This window comes from Lolium perenne, chromosome 6, assembly GCF_019359855.2.
Source record: "Lolium perenne isolate Kyuss_39 chromosome 6, Kyuss_2.0, whole genome shotgun sequence".
Taxonomy (NCBI): domain Eukaryota; kingdom Viridiplantae; phylum Streptophyta; class Magnoliopsida; order Poales; family Poaceae; genus Lolium; species Lolium perenne.
Window position 1 is genome coordinate 133,173,065 of NC_067249.2, and position 21,249 is coordinate 133,194,313.

General features: G+C 49.3%; 2 protein-coding genes across 2 annotated transcripts; one reads left to right on the plus strand and one right to left on the minus strand.

Annotated features, from left to right (window-relative positions):
- Positions 1 to 6,922: 6,922 nt before the first annotated feature.
- On the minus strand, positions 6,923 to 12,284 carry LOC127334496 (katanin p60 ATPase-containing subunit A1-like). The gene is made up of 7 exons (XM_051360959.2): positions 12,001 to 12,284; positions 10,903 to 11,374; positions 9,443 to 9,640; positions 8,825 to 9,069; positions 8,372 to 8,530; positions 7,561 to 7,648; positions 6,923 to 7,338 (listed from the first exon to the last, which is right to left on the minus strand). Exons 1-7 carry the CDS (start codon positions 12,117 to 12,119, stop codon positions 7,060 to 7,062), a joined length of 1,560 nt encoding a protein of 519 aa, XP_051216919.1. The 5' UTR covers positions 12,120 to 12,284; the 3' UTR covers positions 6,923 to 7,059.
- Positions 12,285 to 15,683: 3,399 nt separating this feature from the next.
- On the plus strand, positions 15,684 to 17,698 carry LOC139832500 (uncharacterized). Its single transcript, XM_071822275.1, has 3 exons — positions 15,684 to 16,528; positions 16,631 to 17,443; positions 17,677 to 17,698. Exons 1-3 carry the CDS (start codon positions 15,684 to 15,686, stop codon positions 17,696 to 17,698), a joined length of 1,680 nt encoding a protein of 559 aa, XP_071678376.1.
- The last annotated feature ends 3,551 nt before the right edge of the window (positions 17,699 to 21,249 follow it).

The window sequence follows — 21,249 nt, forward strand, 5'->3', positions numbered from 1 at the left end:
AGTAATAGCTGCTCTGCTAGCTTCACTGACTGAACAAACGATTGGGGAGGATAAGAATTATGCTCGTTATATATTTAAAATTCTGCCGAAGTTCACAGGCAAAACATAAGCATTTTCCATAATTCAAAATTTACCGTATTACACTTTCTAGGATGGACAACAGTACGTGATCCTCTCAGATTATAGTCTAACTTCCTGTTAAACGAACTAAGACATTCATCAGAACTATCAATAGAGGAATCCTTCAATTCTAGGCTTTCCCATTGTCCATTTTATGAATAATATATATATATAAGAATGGCGTAGAGGTGTAGATAAACCAACATGGACAGAACATCAATATAACTATTTTTTGAGGGAGAATATCAGTTAACTAAAGAACACCAAAGAGTTAAAGAAGCAACTGTTTTTAGAGGAAAGAAGTAGCATATGTATGTCATAGAAATGGTGAAAAAAATACAAACCAAACAGTCATATATGGCTGGCCAGTAGGACTGAAGTCAAGTTCAAGAAATTCACATGCCTGCCTAATAATCAGCACAATTTTCCCAAGCTCAGATCCTTCTAAATTTTAATAAGCAGTACCTCTTATCCATACATTCAACTCCAGCCCCCATAAACTTAACCTAGGGTACCAATCACTATTCAGTGTAAAAAACTGAAATACAAACTGCTCACTTCCCTTTATAGTTCCTACACAATGCATAAAGCCCTCCACGCTCTAGGCTACGTTTATCTTGTTCTAAGCACATAATTTATGGGTTACCACCTTGTTAGCTTTGTTGTTTGCATTAAATAGCAGAATCTCTCAAAATAACCTTGTTTTATAAGATTAGTATTCAATAATCTTACATGATATATATAGAGTTTTATCAGATTCAATACAACATACAACAAGTATATTTAGCCATAACACCTGAGTGAACCAGTGAGTTTACATAAAAGAATTAGCAGAAAAAATAGTAACACATATCAAAACTGCATCGAGTGAGATGTTATAACATGTGAATGAATGAAAAGGACAGGTACAGGAAAAAGATGCTTAGGTGTGACATCCTTAGTCAACTCCAAAGGCTGACATGTCTTGCTATGAAATTAGAGGCTATCTTGATACACGTAACTGTTCAATAAAAGATAATGAAAGCTAAAAAGAAAGCTGCAAAAAATAACAGATAACCATTGCTTACCTGCTGCTTTAGGGGGGGAGTGAACGTTGAGCCATGCCACAAACGCAGAGCCAAAGAGGAAGGACCAAGCCATGGTTGTGCTCAAGCAGTAAGCTCATGATGCGGCAAGTTTAGAGTCCTGTTATTGCCTCGTCAAGCCTCTGAATATTTGCCCACTGTCCTCCACATCATATGCCCTACTGGAGACCTACAGGAAGTGACGCCACCTGATCATAGCAAGAAGGGATCACATCTTGACCATCTCAAATCGAGATGCATCCTAAAAATCAAGAAATAGAGAGGAGAAGTGGAGGTGTTGATTGCACACCTTGCTTGGCCACCAAGCCCAACCACGAGCCTGAATAACGTCTTGGGGAAGCCAATCAGAAGAGATGAGGAGGACAACCGCGCTTCTCTGCTCCAGTTGCTTCCCATCCTGCACTGCTTCCCAATGGATGACGACGGGCGCAGCTCCGGCTCCCTCCTCCTCGCTGCTTCTTCGCGCGGCTTGCCTCTCCGCATCTCCGGCATCTCCACTCCTTCCCCTCCAGCCAGCCTCTCCTGCTCCCCAATTCCAACGTGAAGGCCCCGCCGCCGATGGACGATCTTGAAAGGAGGAGAAACGAAGGGGACGAGAAGGGGGCGCTGCGGGGCGGGTGGAGGCGCGGGGCTCGAGGAGGCGGAGGAGTGCTGCCCCGCTGTTTCTTGCCGGCGCCGCACCCCGCTGCTTATTCGTTGGTCGTCCTGGGGAACGAGGCGGGGGAAGCGCCCTCGACGAAGATCTCGAGCCCCGCCGGCTGTGGACGAACTTCTCAAGGCGGCGCGCGGCCACCACTCTCTACGCCGCCGCTCGACGACGTGGGCTCTCCTGCTCTTGGCATGGCGACGCCCGCGACCGGCGGCGACCGTGGCGCTCTAACAGCGGCGGCGCCCGCGTGCGCGCTGCCTCCTTATGCGAGGCACGAGGCGGCGGGATCAACGCCGCCACCGCGCTCGGGATCTTGTCGCCGCCACCGAACTCTAGGTCGGGCACCGGGTGGACAGGGAGGCCTCCGCCTTCGTCGCGCCTGGTCACCCCCCGCCGCGTTCCGCCAGATCCATTCGCGCCACCACCGCTTGCTCCTCTCCTTCCTCCTGCTTCTTGCTCCTTTCCTCTGCGCGCCGCCATACCACAGGACAGACGAGGGAAGAAGAAGGGGGAAAAGAAAAGATATGGTTTCGGGTGTGAGCTCTCGTTCTCTCTCCCCAATCCCCATGTACAAGGGCAGGAGCAGGCGGCCAAGGGGCCTCGCCGACACTGTGCTGTAGCGAGCACGTACGGCGTCGCCTCCCAGCCGCCACGCGCGTACGGCGGTGGAGGAGAAGGACGAAATGGGGATGCGATATGGCAAAAATGCCCCTGGAGGACAAGCAAAACCACAAACTCAGCCACCGCGCGTTACTGTTTGGCTGTACTCCCACAGAAACTCACGTACACTCGGTCGCTGACGTTCGGGGCCCACGTAAAGAAGGCCCACAAATCAGTGGTTGGGCGGGTGCACCACGCACGGTGAAAAGGGAGGCTTTGCCTGCTGGTTGTCTCACACCCTCTAGTCGCGCTTGACCCAACCAACACTTACCCCCATGTGAATGACGAGTGGACCCGGACAAACATGGGTCCCGAGCGCAGCTGCATACGGGTAGACCATGGCCGTTGCATGGCTTGATCAAGGGAGTGCTGCTGTCCAGAATTGATGGCCAAGATCCCCTGTCTTAGAGCTGCTGGCAAGATCCAATGGCTCAGAATCGAGGATCGCTGTGAGACCCCCTATGGGGGGCATCGTTTATACCTTTAGATTTAACGGCTAATCGAAACACAGTTGACTTAATCTATCTCCCCTCGCGTCGCCCTCCTCTGGCGGCCGAGGGGCAAACCCTAGCCGCCGCCACTCACCCCCCCCCACCTCCTCCCTTCCCTGCCTCACCGCCGCCGGAGGGGGGCCGGCAAAGCCGCGCGCTCCCCGAGGATGGTGGCGGCGGGGCGATTTCTTCCCCTCCCGCGTCCCTGGCGAGAAGGAGCTCGCTCGGGCGCAGCTCAGGGCGGCGGGCGCGGCGGCGGGCGGTGGAGCTCGCCGGTGTCGCGGGCGTGGCTGCTAGGCGGGCGCGGTGGCTCTTTCTTGCCGCCGGCGGCGCGTGGAGCTCCGGCGGTCGTGGGCGGCCGGGCCTACGGCCGGGCGGCCATGGCGGCGCGCGGATGGCCGGCGCAGGCCCCCCCTGGTCGTGGAGGTGCTGCGGATTGCTGCAGCAACGGCGGCCACGGTGAGGGCCCTGGGCCGGGAGGGCTGCGCGGCGGCGGCTTCGGTGTTGGCCACGAGGTTGGTGTGCCGTCGTCGGCGTGTGAAGGCCAGGGCGGGCGCGGCATGTCCCTGGGAGGAGGAGCTCGGTGAGGGGCGCGACGGGACGGCGGCCTCGGTTTCCTCGGCGGTGTGGCGGCTGTGGTGGCCACGTGGGCGGCGTGGCGGTCGGATCTGGGAGTTCTCATCTACGGTCTTCGGTGTTCATCTTCGGGCCCCGTGTTGGTGTTGGTCGGCGTCCCCTCTATGTGGCGTTCCGGCGGCGTCCACGGTGTTCTTCGGCGATGCTTCGTTGGCTACAGGCGCGTTGCTCCGGGGTTAGAGATCCGGCGGTTTGCAGGTGGTGGTCTGTGCCGGTCCTCTTTTGGGCGGGCGCGAGTTTTCTTGGGACTCTTCGCTAGGCGAAAGCTTTGTCTTGGCGGCCGGCCAGGACCGACGACGGTGACACCCGTGGGCGCCGCTTCCTTCTTGAAGGCGTCGTCGAAGCGGGTATCTCTTGATCTCCGCCCGGGCTCTCCGGGGGAAACCCTAGATCCCTCACGGGATCGGGCGTGGGCGGCGCTCTTGTGTCGCTTTGCCTCTTGGGGCCTCGCTTTGGAAGTCCGCTGGTCAGAGGGGTTTGTGGAGTGTTTTGGCGGTTTCGGTGGAGGCGGGTTCGTCTTCGGCCAGGTGGGTCGCGGCCTCGGGGTTGGTGTGGTAGTTGGAGCGGTGGCTCCGGTCTTTTCACCTCCGCCTGTTGCGTTGAGGTGTGGTGTCGACCTGGTTGGTCGTCGACCCGTGTGGAGCGCAGCCTCGGGGCTGGCGTGTGGTGTCGTGATGTAACGGTTTTCGGCCAGTTTTCCTCATAAACAGGCCAACTCTTTTCTCCTATATCAATGAAAGGCAAAGCTTTTGCCTCGTTTAAAAAAAAAGAATTATTAAATTTTAAGGCGTATTTTTTGCCTAAATTAATTGACCAACAATGGCTTTGCTAATAGTATGTGTTTATGTGGCATAAAACTAGTGCCACTAGACAATAATCAAAGTATTTACTTATGATTGTGACATTGCATGACCTGAACCCAAATTTGTTGGGAGTGATTGTTTGTCAAAGTCTCAATTTACAACGTCTTACATCTTACTATGGATGAAGTGGAATTCAGCTCTACTTGATGTTAACTTTGTGAATAGTGGGTCCACAATACAATTTTTTCTAACATGTCGACTAAGGCCAGGAATTCATTACATTGAAGTTGGCTAAGGCCATGAACAAAAATACTGTAGTGGAAGAGGAGTAGCAGCCGACATCAACTGAATGCCACTTTGTAGCTTGTTTTTGTACAATTTCTTGCGGACACTCTATAACCTTTGCTTTGGCAATTCCATTTTGCTTGAAGCAAACTTAATTTTATCTCTTATTTTTGTTTTTAATTTAATGGATCTTTTATCTGTGTGTGCAGGGATAGGGGGAGAGTGGTTGTTGAACTGTGCGCACTGAAATTATTTTATGATCTACTTAGAACTTACCAAAAATTAAGAAAAAAGTTTAGAAATTCAATTCGGCTCCTGAGTGCGTATGCTCCCTCTACCAACAAAACATATTTCGAAATGTGAAAAAAATTTATAAAAAATTCTGCATGTACATCTTCATAATATATGTATGTGCGTCAAGTTTCACGAAAAAATAATATTTTGTGTGGCCTATGTAAAAAAGAGAAAAATTATCCTGTGAAAAGCATTGTTTCAGCACTGAATTTTGTCTTTTTTACACACGTCACATGATAAGTTTATTTTTTATGAAACGACTTTGTGAGCGCGTAGCACGTGAAGATGTACATGCGAATTTTTTGTTTCAATTTTTTAAAATTTAAAATATGTGTAAGATGCATTTAAAAATATAGGGAGCATATGCTCCCATGTTCCAAAACACCACTCCCAAGAAAGTTAGCCAAAAAAACAATAAACAATAGTTTGTTAAAAAAGTTGGATCAACACCAAAAAGGATTTTGTTTACCGGGATTTTGTTTACTTCAAGGGTTAGTGACTGACTCTTACAGCATCTCCACCGACGCGTCCTATAGCGACCCCCCAATAGTGACTTGGGAGTTCGGCGCAGTTTTTAGGCCACACAGGCGTGTCCCAAAAGTATCCGGCTAGTTTTTGAGCTCAATAGATGGGCCGAAAACCCCGTGTCGGCCATTCGTGCGGGGTGCCGAACGTGCGCGCCACATCGGATGGAAGCCCTCGGGCCCGATTGGCAGCCGTTGAATGAGCGGTCAGCGTAATGACCTAGCCATGTGTGCCGAAGATTAATGGCGCCACCACCCACCTAGCTACCTTCTCCTACCTTCGGCCAAGCAATAAATGCGCATCACCACCCACGTCTGCCTCCAGGTAAGCAACGGGGTGTGCTCGGGCATCGGCTCCTCCTCACACAAACCCTAGCGCCACCGTCCACTTCTCGGCCCCCCCACCCGATTCATGGCCGGTTCTACGGGTCGCGATCGCGGACGCAGCCGTTGAGGCCGCTATGTGTAATAACCCAGAACATATGATCATCGAATGGTAGATTTAGAATTGGGATATGCATTTCATCGCAAAACGAGGGAAATTTTCGCGCCTTATTGCAACTAAACCTAAGAGGGATCGAGGTTCTCTCTCAATTGCAATTAGGGTTAGGCAATGTGAGTTAAGAATTTCGACATGATCTCTTTTGTAACTTGTGTATTTGGGAGTTGATTTTGAATTGACAAGTCATATTGAATTTAAAACTAAATGAGTAAAAGATAAACAATATAAAATATAAAATATGAATTCATAATTCTAATACACATCATAATTCAAATCACTTTGAATTTCAAATTGCAATATGAATATACAAATAATTCATAAATAGATGATACAAATACAATGGGGCTCATAAGGAAAATTTGAGCTTTATTGATATACACACACACATACAATGTCTTTACATTATCCATTATACAAGAATTGGACAAATAAAATGCAAAATAAAAAGAAGATTACATGAAATTGAATCCTAGGCTAAATCCTAAACTACATGTCTTGGAAGAAGTTGTCTTGGATCATCTTCATCTTTGGAAACCTGCAAAAGAGAAGGAAAGAACTATACAGGGGGTTAAAACCAAGTGTCAAGGACACTTGTGCATGTCCAAAACCTGGACAGAACCAAGATAACCATAGGCAGACCAAACCTGAGCCACACACAGGGCTCAAGTTTCACCAAAGTGACCACGCAGCTCATAGAGCTGCTGTGCAATCAACAGCACAACAAGGCACAACTATTAGTCACCAAGCCAAGCCAGACTTGTGTGTCACAGCAAAAGGAGAAGCACAACAGATATAAAAGGGTAGAAACCCTAGAAGCAATGCACAGGTCGACATATCACCATTCACCGAGAAACCAGACAGGAACAGTGAGAGTTTGTCAAAAATCAAGTTTTACGAGACATAACTTGGTCATTTGGTTCGAAAATAAGTTGTACGAGACATATTATTAAACGAACATTGCAACTTATCCAGACAACAAGAAAAGTGGTAGTAGCGACAACACAACATAATTAAATTGCAAACTTCCCGTTCCAGTTCTCGTGCTGCTCGATATCAGAGGTCGAAACACTCTTCTGGACCTTGGCCAAAGCCTCTTCGAAGTCGCACATGGCCACTGGGTCCTTCGAGATATAGTCCTTCGACATGTTCTTGATCTCGTCACGGGTCTTGCCTGCAATCTTTCGCCTCATGCCATTCATCGCAGCATCACGGCAAACATTTGTAAGGTCATCGCCACTGTAGCCTTCAGTCCTCTTTGCAACTTCATCGATGTTAACATCAGAAGATACCTGTTGGTATAAAAGCAGTAAGCAACCGGAGATACGAAACGGTAATTTATCGTCAAATAAGACACCGCGGTACTGATAAATGAACGGCATCAATGGATGAAATAACGAAAGACATCACATCGCGGTACCAATGGATGAAACAACGAAAGACATCACATCGAACATATAACAACAGAAGAAAATATGAGCAAGAAATGCATTAGTACTGTAGTTACACCATACCTCAACCGTTCTAAGATTAATGTTGATGAGTGACTTTCTGCTTTCAGAACTTGGAAGTGGAATGTAAATACGCTTTTCCAGCCTCCGCCTGAGCCAATCAAGATACACCGAGTTAAAAAGACACATGTACCAAAAGTGTAGTAAAAGAAATATAGTTGCAATAATTGCATGTAGCTAGCACGTTGACTGTCAAAGAAATAGCCAAGTAGAATTAAATAACAGAAGCTGTAGATTGTTGTCCCCACTGCAGAAAAAAAATGTTTTTACAATAGACGTTTCAGCTAGGTAAAACGGCCATTAATCACGGTGGAGGCGTAAGAGCAGTCAAAAGTCAAAACAACCAGATATGACTCTAGCCAAGAAGGTCACACTGATTTAAATGTTAGTGAATGATGTAAATGTTAAGTATAATGTCTGCATGGAGCAACTAATTCAATCATATATACTGCTCTAGTCCTTCATCCAAAGTGTTTCTACTTACATGCTGAACTGACTTTAAATTTAGACAAGATATAAACCTATTTCTTCCAGGAAATTACATCTATACAAGGCTTATGGCCTTATGAAACTAACCAGTGACAAAAGTTACAAATGCGCAAGGCTCTGATTTTAAGCCATAAGCGGTAAATGAGAAATGAAGCATGAACTGAACAAAAGGATTCTTTGCATTTTGAAGGACTCCAACAGCAGTACAACTCAAGGAATCAATGATCTTGTATAAAACAGGATATTATTCCTGAAGTTCTGATACTAACAGAAGCAACTCTAAGAAATTAATATATGCAAATATCACGGAAAATAGTTTGCCAACCTGAGTGCTTCATCAATATCCCATGGAAAGTTGGTGGCTGCCAGAACCATAACATTTTTTGGCTGACCATCTTCATTGGTAGAGCTATTGTTAACACCATCCATTTGCACTAGAAGTTCAGACTTTACCCTCCTCGATGATTCATGCTCACCAGAAGCTCTGAATAAATACATAAGCTGATAAAGCTGGACATAGTATTTCTAATGATTATAAATAAAATAAAAGAACTACCAATTTCAGATTTTTCTGTCATTTGCTTGTTGAGCTTTATTAAAAAGAAAGATGTAAAAGCATGAAATATTCTCTTCTACAAAACGTAACTTGTTTACCAAACAAAGAAATTAAGAGTGTCTTCATTTATGATACAAGCTTTTCAGGGAGTTGTCATTATCTTGGCAGTAATCAATAGAAATTGAACTTGCATGGCAAACGGAAAAATGTATGTGCACATACCCACGAGATGTACATAAGGAGTCAATTTCATCAATGAAGATAGTACTTGGAGCGTGGGCCCTTGCAAGTTCAAATAAACAACGGACCATGCGCACACCCTCCCCCCGCCATTTAGAAGCCAATGTTGCAGAAGAAACATTAAAGAATGTTGTGCGACATTCTGTAGCTACTGCCTTTGCCAAAAGGGTCTTTCCAGTACCTGGTGGGCCAAACATAAGAACACCTTTCCAAGGTCGACGAATACCCTGATCAGAAATAAAACCCAAAGGGACATGATGAGGCTAGATGTAACTTAGACTGGATGGAAAAGGTTACAAGAGAGAAGATAATATACTACATGGAATATCATAATTTACTAATGTTACAAACTCAAATTGTGGTTAGGGTGATTGGAACATAATTCTGAATGAAGTTTTCCTAAAACCGGTCGTATTTAAGAACAACTGCCATGTGTGATGTACAGATTACTCACACATGCTGTCAAATAAAGACAGCAACATTATCCTTGGCCGTGATGTTAAATAGCAGAAAGAATGGGTGAATAAAATAACAGACGCTTTATTGTGGAAAGTATGAGGAGGTCCATACAATAGCATAGTCCAAATTATAAATCAATACCTGAAAATATTTAGGCATCAAGAGAGGAAGCACAACGGCCTCGTCAAGGAGTCTTTTGGCCTCACTAAGTCCTGCAACATCATCCCATCTCACTCCTGGGGTCGAATCTAGAACATCTCTTTCAAGCATGGCAACTAAGTCCCCATCTGGCCCATCATATCGTGACTTCTTGGACTTGCCTTCTTCGGCATCGCTACTCTGAAACAAAAAGATCAGAAAAAATAGAAATTTCAAGAAATTCTGAATGTCATATAAAGGTACTCAACAAGAGAGGAAAATTATTTTACACAATGTATACATGAAGATTCCAGTTCCTTAACTTAAAAAATAACAACATATGCTCTCTTGTTTCAGTCGATGATTGCTTTTGAGATGCTTGGTGACTTCAACATCATTCTTGTTGTGCGCACCATCATATTTTGTCTCTATGAAATATGAACAGCAAGGAACTACAAATAGATGATGATGGTATTCCTCCTGTAGGGTTCAATTCATTAGGAATTTTCCTATAGCGCTTGTTTGGTTCGTAGGATTTGAACCCATAGGAATTTTTCCTATGGTCTACTTTGCATGCAATCCCATAGGAATTTTTCCCTTAGGTCCAACCTCATAGAAAGTTTCCCTTGTTTCTATGACAACTATGGCAAACACATAATCCTTCACAGCAATTCCTCCCCCAGTTTCGCCAAAAGACCTCTATTCAACTCCACACAAGCCTGTCGTTGGGCTACTTGCATCTTCGGCAGGTACAAAGGAAGTGTTTTTTCCATGGTGCAACCAAACAACATGCAATACACAAATTCCTGTGATTTCAATTCCTGAAGGATTGAACAAGCCATGGCATTCTATTTCTACTTTTTTCCTATTCCTGTGTTTTGTAAATCCTGTGAATCAAACAGGCCCTAAAGAGGCATGTTTTCTCACTAAGACAAACTTAAATAGTTTTAGGAACAAATGGAGAAACCCAAGTTAGCTTTTATACAAAAGAAGTGCTAAGTTGGACTGAGTGGCATCATGTGATTGACTTCAGCAGTACCTTGCAGAAAATTGTTAACCATACTTTGAATACACCAAGAAGGTATGCTAGAAATAACGGATCTACAAACATTTTGAAGCCATACACATAAAAGCACTACTATAAAAGAAGTACGCCGTCCTTCCATAATTCTTGTCGTGGTTTTAGTTCAAATTTGAATACAATCACGGCAAAGAATTACGGAACAGAGGGAGTATGTACCTTAGATTATATCGTGAAATTTCCATCCTTTTTGCACTACGCAGATAGGTAGGTAAACAGTGCCAAAAGAAAAGGAAGCACTACAAGTCTAATTTCTTAAACATACGCAGAACATGTGTATTTTCTCATTCACGGATGCAGACAGAGAAAACAAACCGCAGCAAAAAAAAAATCAAATAAAGAGTTTATAGTGAACAGAAAATATTTTCTTGACAGAAATTACCGCTGAATCACCCTTGCTTGAACTTGATTTTCCTTTCCTCCCACCAGCGCTAGAAGCAGTAGATGATCTCACCACAGAGCTTGATTTACTCCCGTTGGGCTTTGCACGACGGCTAGGTGTTCCAGTCTTCGATGGACCCCGTGACCAAGCTCCATCTTGGGAGGATTTTTTGGCACTAGATTGGCCTCTTGTTAACCTTCGGGTTGGTCTATCTTTTGGAGGCGCCCACACATCAGGGTCATCAAAGGTTTGTGGCAATGATGTTGGATACTCATCCAACGGTTGGAACAGAAATGATTTATTAGAGCGAATAGGAGGCGATGAGGACCGCATTGTCCCACTCCCAGGAGCTTCTTTAAAGGACTTCATTAGGGCATCAAGCTGCCTCACAATCTCCACCTCTTCACTGATAGCTTGCTTACATTTCATCCATTTTGTGCGAGTGAAACCATCGTCCAAATTAGTCAGATGCCTGCATGATCAAGTCTTATCTATCAGAACAGGAAGGAGAACAAGTAAAGTGCAAGAAGCAAGATAGGTAAATTGCATTATCTAAGTATTTAATATAACAAATATTCACGCATCCATCATTTTACCTTGACATAACTAATAATCAAATGAACAAGAACAGGAGCCTATTTTTCTTTGGAACAGTTGCATAATGGAACTGAAAGTTGATCCGCAAAAGGATTGTCTATTGCACTGTTTTAGTGAAAACGCGCCACTATTGTTTTGGAAGTTTCAAGTTGAAATAGAGCTGTCTGTTATGCAACCATGGTAAAACCCATCGCCACTTCACAATAAACAAGGTGCTTTTTCTGACTTCCAGACAGGCTTTACATGCATCGCTTGATATTCTGAAGCACCCAAATCATAAACATCAGCTACTGTGGCGCTTCCAACAACTCTAATAAGTCTAAAAAAAAAAGCCCAAGCTATCGAGTCAAAACTCAAAAGTTCCCTGAACTTACACCGAAGCGGGATTTGACCTAACTAGAGCCATATATGACGGCAGAACGGTGAAAATAGACGATGATTTTCTCAACCCCAAATAGTCTATGATGGAGGTGGGGCGTGTTAGGGGGCTGGGGCGCTCACTTGTTGATCTGCGCGAGGACGCCGTCGAAGATGATGATGGAGGTGTCGTAGAGACCGTCGAGCGCGTAGTCCCGCGCGAGCTTGAGGTGGACCTGCAGCCTGGCGAGCGGGTTCGCCATTTCCGCCGCCGCCGAGGTGCGGGGAAGCAGATTCGCCGAAGCCCGTGCGGGGTGGGAGGAGAGAAGGAGACGCGCACGGGCGGATGGAGAAGATGAGAGCTATCCTGTGATTTCGAATTCAGAGACAGAAGAGAAGACAATCGTTGTATACCATGCAGTGGCTCACGCACAGAGTACAATATATGAGAGAGAGCCTAACGGCTCCCCACGCACGATCCGATCAACACCTGAATAGTAGGAGGAGTGGTTACAGATGAGAAAAGCGTTCAACAAGCAGCAGGTAACACAGGACTATGGCTGTCTATTGGCGTCGGAGATTTGGGAAGAAAGGAGACTCGGTCACCGACGCGGGAGTGGCTCACTGTCAGCGAACTCCCATCCGCCGCCACTTATATTTTCCTTCTTTTCTCCTATTTCTCTATCTCTACTACTTAGGGCATGTACAATGCTCAACGCTTAGGTAGGCGCTTGCAGAGAAAAAGTTAATTATCTTAAAATTAAAAAATCATCAAAGCGCTCACTCTACAATGCTGGACGCTAATAACAGGTGCTACATACACGCTAGGAAATAAACTAAGCGCCCATCTCCCCAACGCGAAAAATGATAAGCGCTCATTTTACCGATGGGAAGTTAGTTTCCTGCCCTCGTACGTTTCTGTCAAATCTTTTTTTTTCGCGTCCTTTTTATTCATCTGGATAGCGCCAGATCCGCAGGCGACGGAATCATCGTCGAGCTTGGCGGCACCTCTCCGCGTGGAGGAAGCCCGAAGTCGGCGAGGAGGCCGCCCCGACCGTCCATGCGCCATCTTTCTGCAGCAAGGGGTCTCGCCTCCGTCTCAACCCCTACCAGGAGTCTGGTTTCTGGAACACAATCACGGTGAGATACAAAGTCTTTCCGTCTAGAGTGATCCCCTTTATTTTCTTTCTTAGGGCATCTTCAACGCAAGGCGCTTGCCTGGACGCTTGAGGGATGAAAAACTAGCAAAATCGCTAGCGTCCATGGAGGAGTCACTGAGTCAGAAGGTTCCAACGCTAACGCGCGAGCAGAGCAATAAAATCGGGCCGTTGCGGTAAAATTGTGGTGGAGCGTCGACTCAAACTTTAGTATCGGACTGGAATCGCTCGTAACTATCAACCAGGGTATTAATCCTGGCGCCTAACTAAGCGCCGCCCGCTGTACATGGCCTTAGCGCCCCTAATAATCCATGAGATTTGGCTATTTTTCTTTCAATTATTTGGCTCCTCAATCATACCCAGATGTAGTAACTTGAGGGTTTTCTTTGATTCCTTGCAGGGAATTAATGTGATTTTCCTATTCTTATGATGTGATTTTTGTAACGAGCACGGAGATTGGGCGTGAGTACTTCTCCTGGTTATCCAGTGTTCCTGATTTTTTCCCAACAAGGTTTCAGGAATCATTGAAAATCTGTGGATGGTAGTAATCAAGGCTAGCAGAAAGCATGTTTGAAGGCCATGTCGCTTCCAATTTTTCATTACCGTTTGCCATATCTGTTTAGTTTCAGCAATGAAGATTTATCCTGCTATAGATTTTGTCTTTATATTCCCTTTCTGGCCTGGTTCAAAAAAGCGCTGCTGAGCGTACGCTTAGGCGGAAAGCGAAGCGCAGCGGAGGTCTACCGTATAGGATTAGGCCTAAGCGGCGATATAAGCGTGATTAAGCGGTCTGCTTAAGGGCTTGTTCGGCAGGACTGGATTAGAGTGTTTTATCCCAAGTGTTTTGGGTGAAGTGATGGGGATATGCTCCAAGGGGGTGTGTCGTCAGTCTCACTCGCCATGGAGACGAAGGCCCAAGAAGGCTGCCAGTCGCCCAAGCGACTGGGTGACTGGGCCATGCGGCGACCGGGTGGTTGGACCCTGTAGCGACTGGGCCACAATCCCTGGATGAAGATCTGCGCGACTGGAGAAGGGGATTACTTGTAAGAGGGGTGGCGAATCCCGGATTAGTAGCAACTGATATGATTCGGAGTTATCCTCATGTAACCCTAGGTCGGGGGTGCCTATATAAACCCCCGAGCTAGACCCTAGAAGACAGATCAACTGAGATCCAATCTCCCCCTTGTAAGCTCTTGGCGTAGCCGCCGACTGAGCCCCCCCATTGTAATTCTCCACTGAGCAATAAGATCTAGCAGGACGTAGGCCTTTTACTCTCCGTTGAACCTGGGTAAAACCTTGCGTCCCGTGCACCTCGATCCGCAGATGGCAATGTTCCCTTGCCCCCGTATCAACGAAGTGCTGCTCCCTGTAGCACCTGTCGTGGTCATATCCACGATAGTGGCGCCCACCGTGGGGCATGGGACATCAAGCCTCCGAGCTGCGGCGACGCCCTACTCGCCGATACGCCGGTCGGTCGCCTCCGGTAGGATGATCGCCACAGGCAACTTCTTCCACATCCAGCCGAGCTCCTACCAGTCGGCCTCATCGCCCCTCGCGCACGCTAGGATGGTGCCAGTCGGCACGGTCAACCTCTTCGTTGGGCTCGCTGGCGTCAGCGACCCCACTAAGCCTCGCCCTGGCCAGCTGCCCGACCCCTTTGCGCCAGGACAACTCCTCACTGCCACTCTCCCCCTAACCGGTGAAATACATGTCGAGGGCGAGTCGGCCCTGGAGGACGACGTCGATTCGGCGGCAACGACGTCATTCGTCGGATCCACCGCCACGACGTCAGCCGCTAGATCCATCACCGCGGCGTCGTTCGGGGACTCCATCACCCCGGTCTCCAACCCAAGCGACTTTGAGGACGATTCTGTCCTCCCCCTCTTCGGCAGCGGCTCCGAGTCGGATTCTGTCGACGCCACGCAGTACCAGCACCCCACCGCCGTCTTCATGGCAACTGGCGACGATGCTCCACCTCCGCCGGATCCCTTCTCCACCCCACTCCCTGCGACTGCGACCGCAGCCGAGATCGAAGCACATCGGGCAGCCCTGGAGGAGCAAAGGAAAAAGGAGCTCGTCGAGCGGCAGAAATTCCGCCTCGAACAGGACTCAGCGAGAGGCGTGTCCCACTTCCGCAACAAACGCAATCGCCTGCGCATGGAGCGCATCCAAGCGCAGGGCTTCCCCAGCGCCCGCCTCAACTTCGATGATCTGTACGGAGAAGTCCGGGTCGCCCGAGTCCAGAACCACGAAGTCCCCGAATCAAGTCGGGTCGCCGCCGGCAGGGTGGCACACGGAGCACCACCACCCCCCTCCTCCACCTGGAGGACAGCCGGATCCTCGAGCAGAGGTCGATGCCAATGCCTGCCTCTCCACTCGTCGCCAGCCGACAACGTGGCGGCAGCTCAGGCCGCCCTCGCCAACCTCCCCGAAACGGGAGACGGTGCAATCTTCGTCCAGCACGCCAAGGCCCTAGTCGCCAAGGCCCTAGAGCAGCAGCACGCCGCCGCCGACTCCCAAGGATGACTCTACTCGCGTTCGTCCGCGAGTCGAGCCGCGTCATCAGCCACGGCGAATCGTGCATTCGCCAACGGCAATAAATGCCCGCCTCCAGTGCCACGGGCTGCCCACTCGACCAATAACCGAGTCGAGCCACGCCCTCCGCGGGCGATGGTCGCCGCTAACGGACAACCGATCGTCGCGCGCACACACATCGTCAACGACCAAGAATGGCGAGCGCGCAATCGCGCGAACGACCGCCTCATCGACGAGGCCCCGCGCCAAAGCGCGTTCAACCGAGTCGTCCCAGCATGCTTCGGCCCCATGATAAGAGGCGAGCCCTACCCCGTCGGGTTCAAGGGCCCCCGCGACATCGAAAAGTACGACACACACATCGACCCCACGGTCTGGATTGATTCGTACACCATGGCGATGGGTATCCTGGGCTACTCCGAGCTGCTCGCCGCCCGCTATCTGCCCCTCATGATGGATGGGGTAAACCATCACTGGTTCAACACCCTCACCCCAAACAACATCGACTCGTGGGAGGAGGCTCGCGCTGCCTTCATCCAACACTTCGCCAGCGCATATACCCGCGCCACCACCATAGAGGACCTAGACCGCTGCGTTCAAAGCCCGCGCGAATCGACTCGCCGGTGGGTACAACGTTGGCAGGACATGTGGACGACCTCCAGAGGCATCATCACCGACACGACGATCTACTGCTTCGGGCGGTGTTGCCGATACGAGCCACTCAGCGCCAAGCTCTGCCGCATCAGCAGGGACAACATCTCAATCGCCGAGCTCTTTGACATCGCCCAGCGCTACGCTGACGAAGACCCAACGGTCGACTCGGACGATGAGTACGGGCAGCGGCGCAATCGCCGCCCCACTCACTCCGACACTCGCTGTGGCGACTACCGGTTTGGCGGCCGGTCAGGCAACGGCAAGCGCCGCGCAGACGGAGGCCACACAGAACTCGTCGCCAACGCTGATTACGAGCAGCGCGACCCAAAGTCGTTTCGCCGAGACAACCGCGCCCCAAGATAAGACCGGCCCCAGCCCAAACGGTTCGACGCGCGTAGCCTGCTGGACGCCCCGTGCATCTACCACAGTAGGGAGGGCAAGCCCTCCACCCACACGACTGGAAACTGCTTCTCCCTGAAGCAGATAGAGAAGGCCCGCCGTGCCAAGGAGAGCAACGGCGGCAATCAGTACAAGGACCGCACCAAAGACCAAGATCAACACAAGGAAGACGGTTTCGGCCGCAGCGCCGGCTCGCTCCATACTTTCACCAGAGTCGGCGACCGGCGCGACACGAAAGTCCTTGCAAGGGTGGCGGCCGTAAACGCAGTCATCATCGACGTCCCCCGTTGGCTCAACTGGTCCGAGCAGAGCATCACATGGAGCCGTGAAGATCACGCCCCACGCATCGAATACCCGGGCCGAGTGGCGCTAGTCATCAGGCCCAAGGTCGCCGATTACTGGCTTCCGAAGACTCTGATGGATGGAGGCAGCTCCATCAACATCCTATACTACGAGACCTTCTGGAGGCTCAGCCTGCCTGACTCGCGTCTCGAGAACACCAAAGTCACATTCCACGACATCAACCCGGGGCGGAAGGCCTTCCCGATCGGCAAGGTCACGTTGCCGGTAACCTTCGGCACGCCCGTGAACTACCGCACCGAGCGGATAACATTCGAGGCGGTCAACTTGCGCAGCCCGTACCACTGCGTCCTCGGTCGCCAAGCGTTTGCCAGATTCATGGCTACGCCTCATTACGCCTACAACATGATGAAGATGCCCGGGCCTTGTGGCATTATCACCGTCCACGGCAACCCAGAGATGGCCGTGGAATGCGAGGACAACGGTGCTAAGCTCGCCGACGCTGTCATCGCCGAGGAACATGACAACACCGCCGAGCTCGCCAAGTACCCAGTCGACCGCAACGACCCCGCCATCCTCGAGAAGCCGACCGAGCTCGACTCGCCCACAGCAACCTTCAATTCTACAACCGGCACTCGCCAAGTAGATCTTGTAGAGAACGACTCGAGTAGGCAGGTTACCATTGGGACGGGCCTGTCCGCCCAATAGGAAAGCGCACTCATCAAGTTCCTCCGTGAGAATCGAGATGTCTTTGCATGGAAACCGTCTAACATGCCAGGTGTCCCGTGAGAACTTACTGAGTGTAACATCCCAATTTTCAATAAAAAGAAAGTTAGAAGAATTCCAGAGAGCAAAATTTCAAACCAACAAAAACTTTTTAAATTGCATATAGTGCCCTGCATAGGACTTGTGCATTTGATTGATATGCCATGATGATTGTTATTATGTGTATGTGCTATACTCTAAAACCCTAATGTGATCATGAGAAGATCATCAACCAAATAAATCAAAAAGAGAAAGAAATCAAATAAAAGGAAAAACCCTAAAACCCTCACATATGGCTTATGCCATTTTTATAAATTTTGACCCTAGACCAATTTGGTCTTCACCATTAGTTGAACAATGTTACTAAACACTTATTACAACTTTTGGAATCAAAGAAACACAAATCAAATGGATTTCAAATTCAAATTTGGCTCACATATGATAATGGTCAAATCTGCCAATTATAGTCTGATCACTACTTTGAGCCCCTGCAATTCAAAATTTTCAAACTAAACCTTGCTAACTCTTTGCACCTCGTCCAAGACAACATCAAGGTGAACACTTTTTGTAAAGATCACCATGCCAAATTCTTTGTAGATCAAATGCTATGCTCATCCAAAGTTGACACTTTTTATTAAGTGGAACAATCTCCCACTTATCAAATTTTGCAATTCTTTGAATTTAACAATTCCACCACCACCTCTCATCATCTCTAGTCTTTTATAACTCAACCAAACACACACAATTCAAAACTTGCCACCTTCTGAATTCAATCAAAAATTGGATAAATTTGCAATTTGCAAATATGGAACAAATCCAAAACACTAGTGCAAATAGTTTTGGCCTAACCCTACTGCCCCAACCTACTCCACCCTGTCCCCTGATCTCTTCTACCTCTAGCACACTCAACAGCAAGCCTAGAGGAGGGCCATGAATGCCAAGGCCATCACCATGCCGGCCATGGCCATGAGCATCTCCCTCCCCTCTCTTCTCTCCACCGTGGCCTCGACCACCTTGCCATTCTTGCTCCCCTTGGTCCCCTGAGCACGCCGGTGATCGCCGTTCGTCGAGAGGTGGACCACAACGCCCTGGCCAGAACGCGCCCGCGACGCCCACGTGCGACAAGAGCGGCATGGCCATGCCATGCTTGTCGGCCGACGCGCTCGCCACGGACACGCGCCGCCTCGCTGCATCCCTCCCTCTCTGGCCCCCTTTCCTTCACCGTTCGCCTCGCCGCGCCACCACGATTTCGCCAGACACAAGAGGAACGGAGACTGACGTGGGCATTACCCTTCGAGTAACCAGCGTTGCCCTATCTGGTATTGACTAATTGGAGGCCCATGAAGATACCTGAAGGCGTGATGGGCCGCTAGGTCGGCGTACCAGAAGATTCCTTGACGGGCAAGACAAGGAATTGAACAAACAAGGAAAGATTGGATCTGAACTACTGTAAATCTAATCGTATTCGGTTAGACCTCTTGAGACCTGGCCTCCTATATAAAGGCTAGGAGAGGGGCTGCCGAGGGACACAATCAATCTTAGCAATCTTAGCCAGAAAAAGCTTAGAGCTAGGTAACCCTAGCAATAGCAATCTCGACTAGATCTCAGCCGAACTATTCGGCACCCCATTGTAACCCATTGTCTTCATAATCAAAGAATAGACAGGCAGGACGTAAGGGTTTTACCTCATCGAGGGCACCGAACCTGGGTAAATCGCTCTCCCCGCTTGTCTGTGAACCGATGTCTCGTGTCAGCCTACAGGATTCCATCAACCCTAAGCCCCTATCGGAGGGCATTGGCGAGGAGTACCCTCGACAATTGGCGCCGTCTGTGGGAACCCTGTCGGCACAAGATCGGACATCGGCTGAACCCGTCATGTCATCAGCAGCTTCATCAGCACCATCATCGCCTCATCTGGGAAGCCCGATCCGTTTTGGCTCCTATGAATTCACCCCGCACAGCGAATCATCTCGCTCGACCTTCTCTGGCCTACAAGGCAACATGGAGATGGCTTTCGGGAGCGTCCACTACAACGTCAATTCAGAAGGAATTCTTCGGTTGCTGGAATCTCCTATCTCCAGATCGACGAGTCCAAGCGCATCGTCGACACCCGACCTTTCGGCTGGCCTGACAAGCCCGTCGAGTCCGTCTGCGCCATCGACTCCTCGTTCGGCATCTTCCATGTCGGTCGGATCTGATGACCCCGTGCCCTCGGAGCCGACCTCGTACTACTGCATGAACTGCGACACCAGGCATGGACTAGGGTCAAGCGACACGCCATTCATCTGCAACGCCTACTATTCATCGGGAGAGGACAACATCGGCAGCATCGCCCGAGGAGACACCCGAAGAGTGGCGCCCCTCCAAGTTTACGTCGCTAATAGGGGAGACGGAGATCGCACCCCCCGCTCTAGCAGGCGGGCTAGTTTTGAGAATAGCGCCAGCAATGACAATAGCGACCACACCATTACAGAAGAGGAGTGGGCAGCGGCCAAGGCAGCCGTACTCAACAACACACCGCTTTCGGCGGGAACCACGGTTGGCACACTCAATGCTTACCGCTCCATATTGGAGAAAAATCGGGAGCGCCTGTCTAAGGAGCAAGCCACCCTCGAGAGACGCCTATCTGCAGCAGACCGGTCCAGCGAGCGACGAAGGGGCTCGCAGGGGAGTGCCTCTCGAAGTACCCACGGAGGAGGCAAACATCGATCGAGGCTGTCCAGGCTTTCGGAAGATGACGCAAGGGAGATAACATCAAACCTGACCAAGTCTTTTATGACCACGGACACCGCGGGCATGCCACGGCCAAAAACCGTCGCGGGAGCAACAGCCAATCTTGCAGCATATCTCATTAACCAGCGTCCCGAAGGATCCATGGCTCAGGCCCACCGTGGCGCTTTGGAAAGTCTTGCGATATTGGGGCATAATCTAGTTCCACCAAAAGAAAAGACCCTGCAGGCCAGCGGTTCGAAACATCGCGCGAGAGATGCTCGGGATGAAATTACACAGAGCAGGATTGACAAGGCGAGGCGGCGACGTGCCACCAGGGAAGAATTTGACAGTGACTCTTCGGATGAGACCCAGGAGAACGACGACAAGCTTAGAGGAGCCGATTGTTTGAGTTACAAAATTTGGGAGGTGATGCCACCCAAGAAATTCAAACCCACACCTACCGACGCCGCCAAATATGATGGGCAGCAGGAGCCAAGATCCTGGATAGAGGACTATCTCGTGACGATTTGCAAAAAGGGAATCAGATAGCAGCAATGCAATGTCTGCAGCTTTACCTAAAGGACTCAGCACGAGCCTGGCTCAGAGGACTGCCAAAGGGTTCCATCAAGTCATGGGACGACCTAGTAGAAGCCTTCGTCGCTAACTTTCAAGCAACCTACAAAAGGCCCGTCGGGATTGAGGAGTTACGGCACTGTCAGCAAAAGCAGAAGGAGTCGATGCACGCATATATCGGGAGGTTCACCAAACTCCTGAATGTTGCGGAAGACGTATCTGTCGACAGAGCAATCGATGCTTTTAGTGATGGCATCCGACGTGAAAGCTATATAGAAGAACTTGGGCGCAAGAAGCCGAA

Excerpts from the sequence above, each read along its gene's own strand:
- LOC127334496 (XM_051360959.2), bottom strand. The coding sequence starts at position 12,119 with ATGGCGAACCCGCTCGCCAGGCTGCAGGTCCACCTCAAGCTCGCGCGG. Across the intron at positions 11,375-12,000 it reads GTCCTCGCGCAGATCAACAA|GCATCTGACTAATTTGGACG; the intron begins GTGAGCGCCCCA and ends TTGATCATGCAG. Across the intron at positions 7,339-7,560 it reads TTAATCTTAGAACGGTTGAG|GTATCTTCTGATGTTAACAT; the intron begins GTATGGTGTAAC and ends TTATACCAACAG.
- LOC139832500 (XM_071822275.1), top strand. The coding sequence starts at position 15,684 with ATGGTCGCCGCTAACGGACAACCGATCGTCGCGCGCACACACATCGTC. Across the intron at positions 16,529-16,630 it reads TACGAGCAGCGCGACCCAAA|GGAGGGCAAGCCCTCCACCC; the intron begins GTCGTTTCGCCG and ends CTACCACAGTAG. Across the intron at positions 17,444-17,676 it reads AACACCGCCGAGCTCGCCAA|GTGTCCCGTGAGAACTTACT; the intron begins GTACCCAGTCGA and ends CTAACATGCCAG.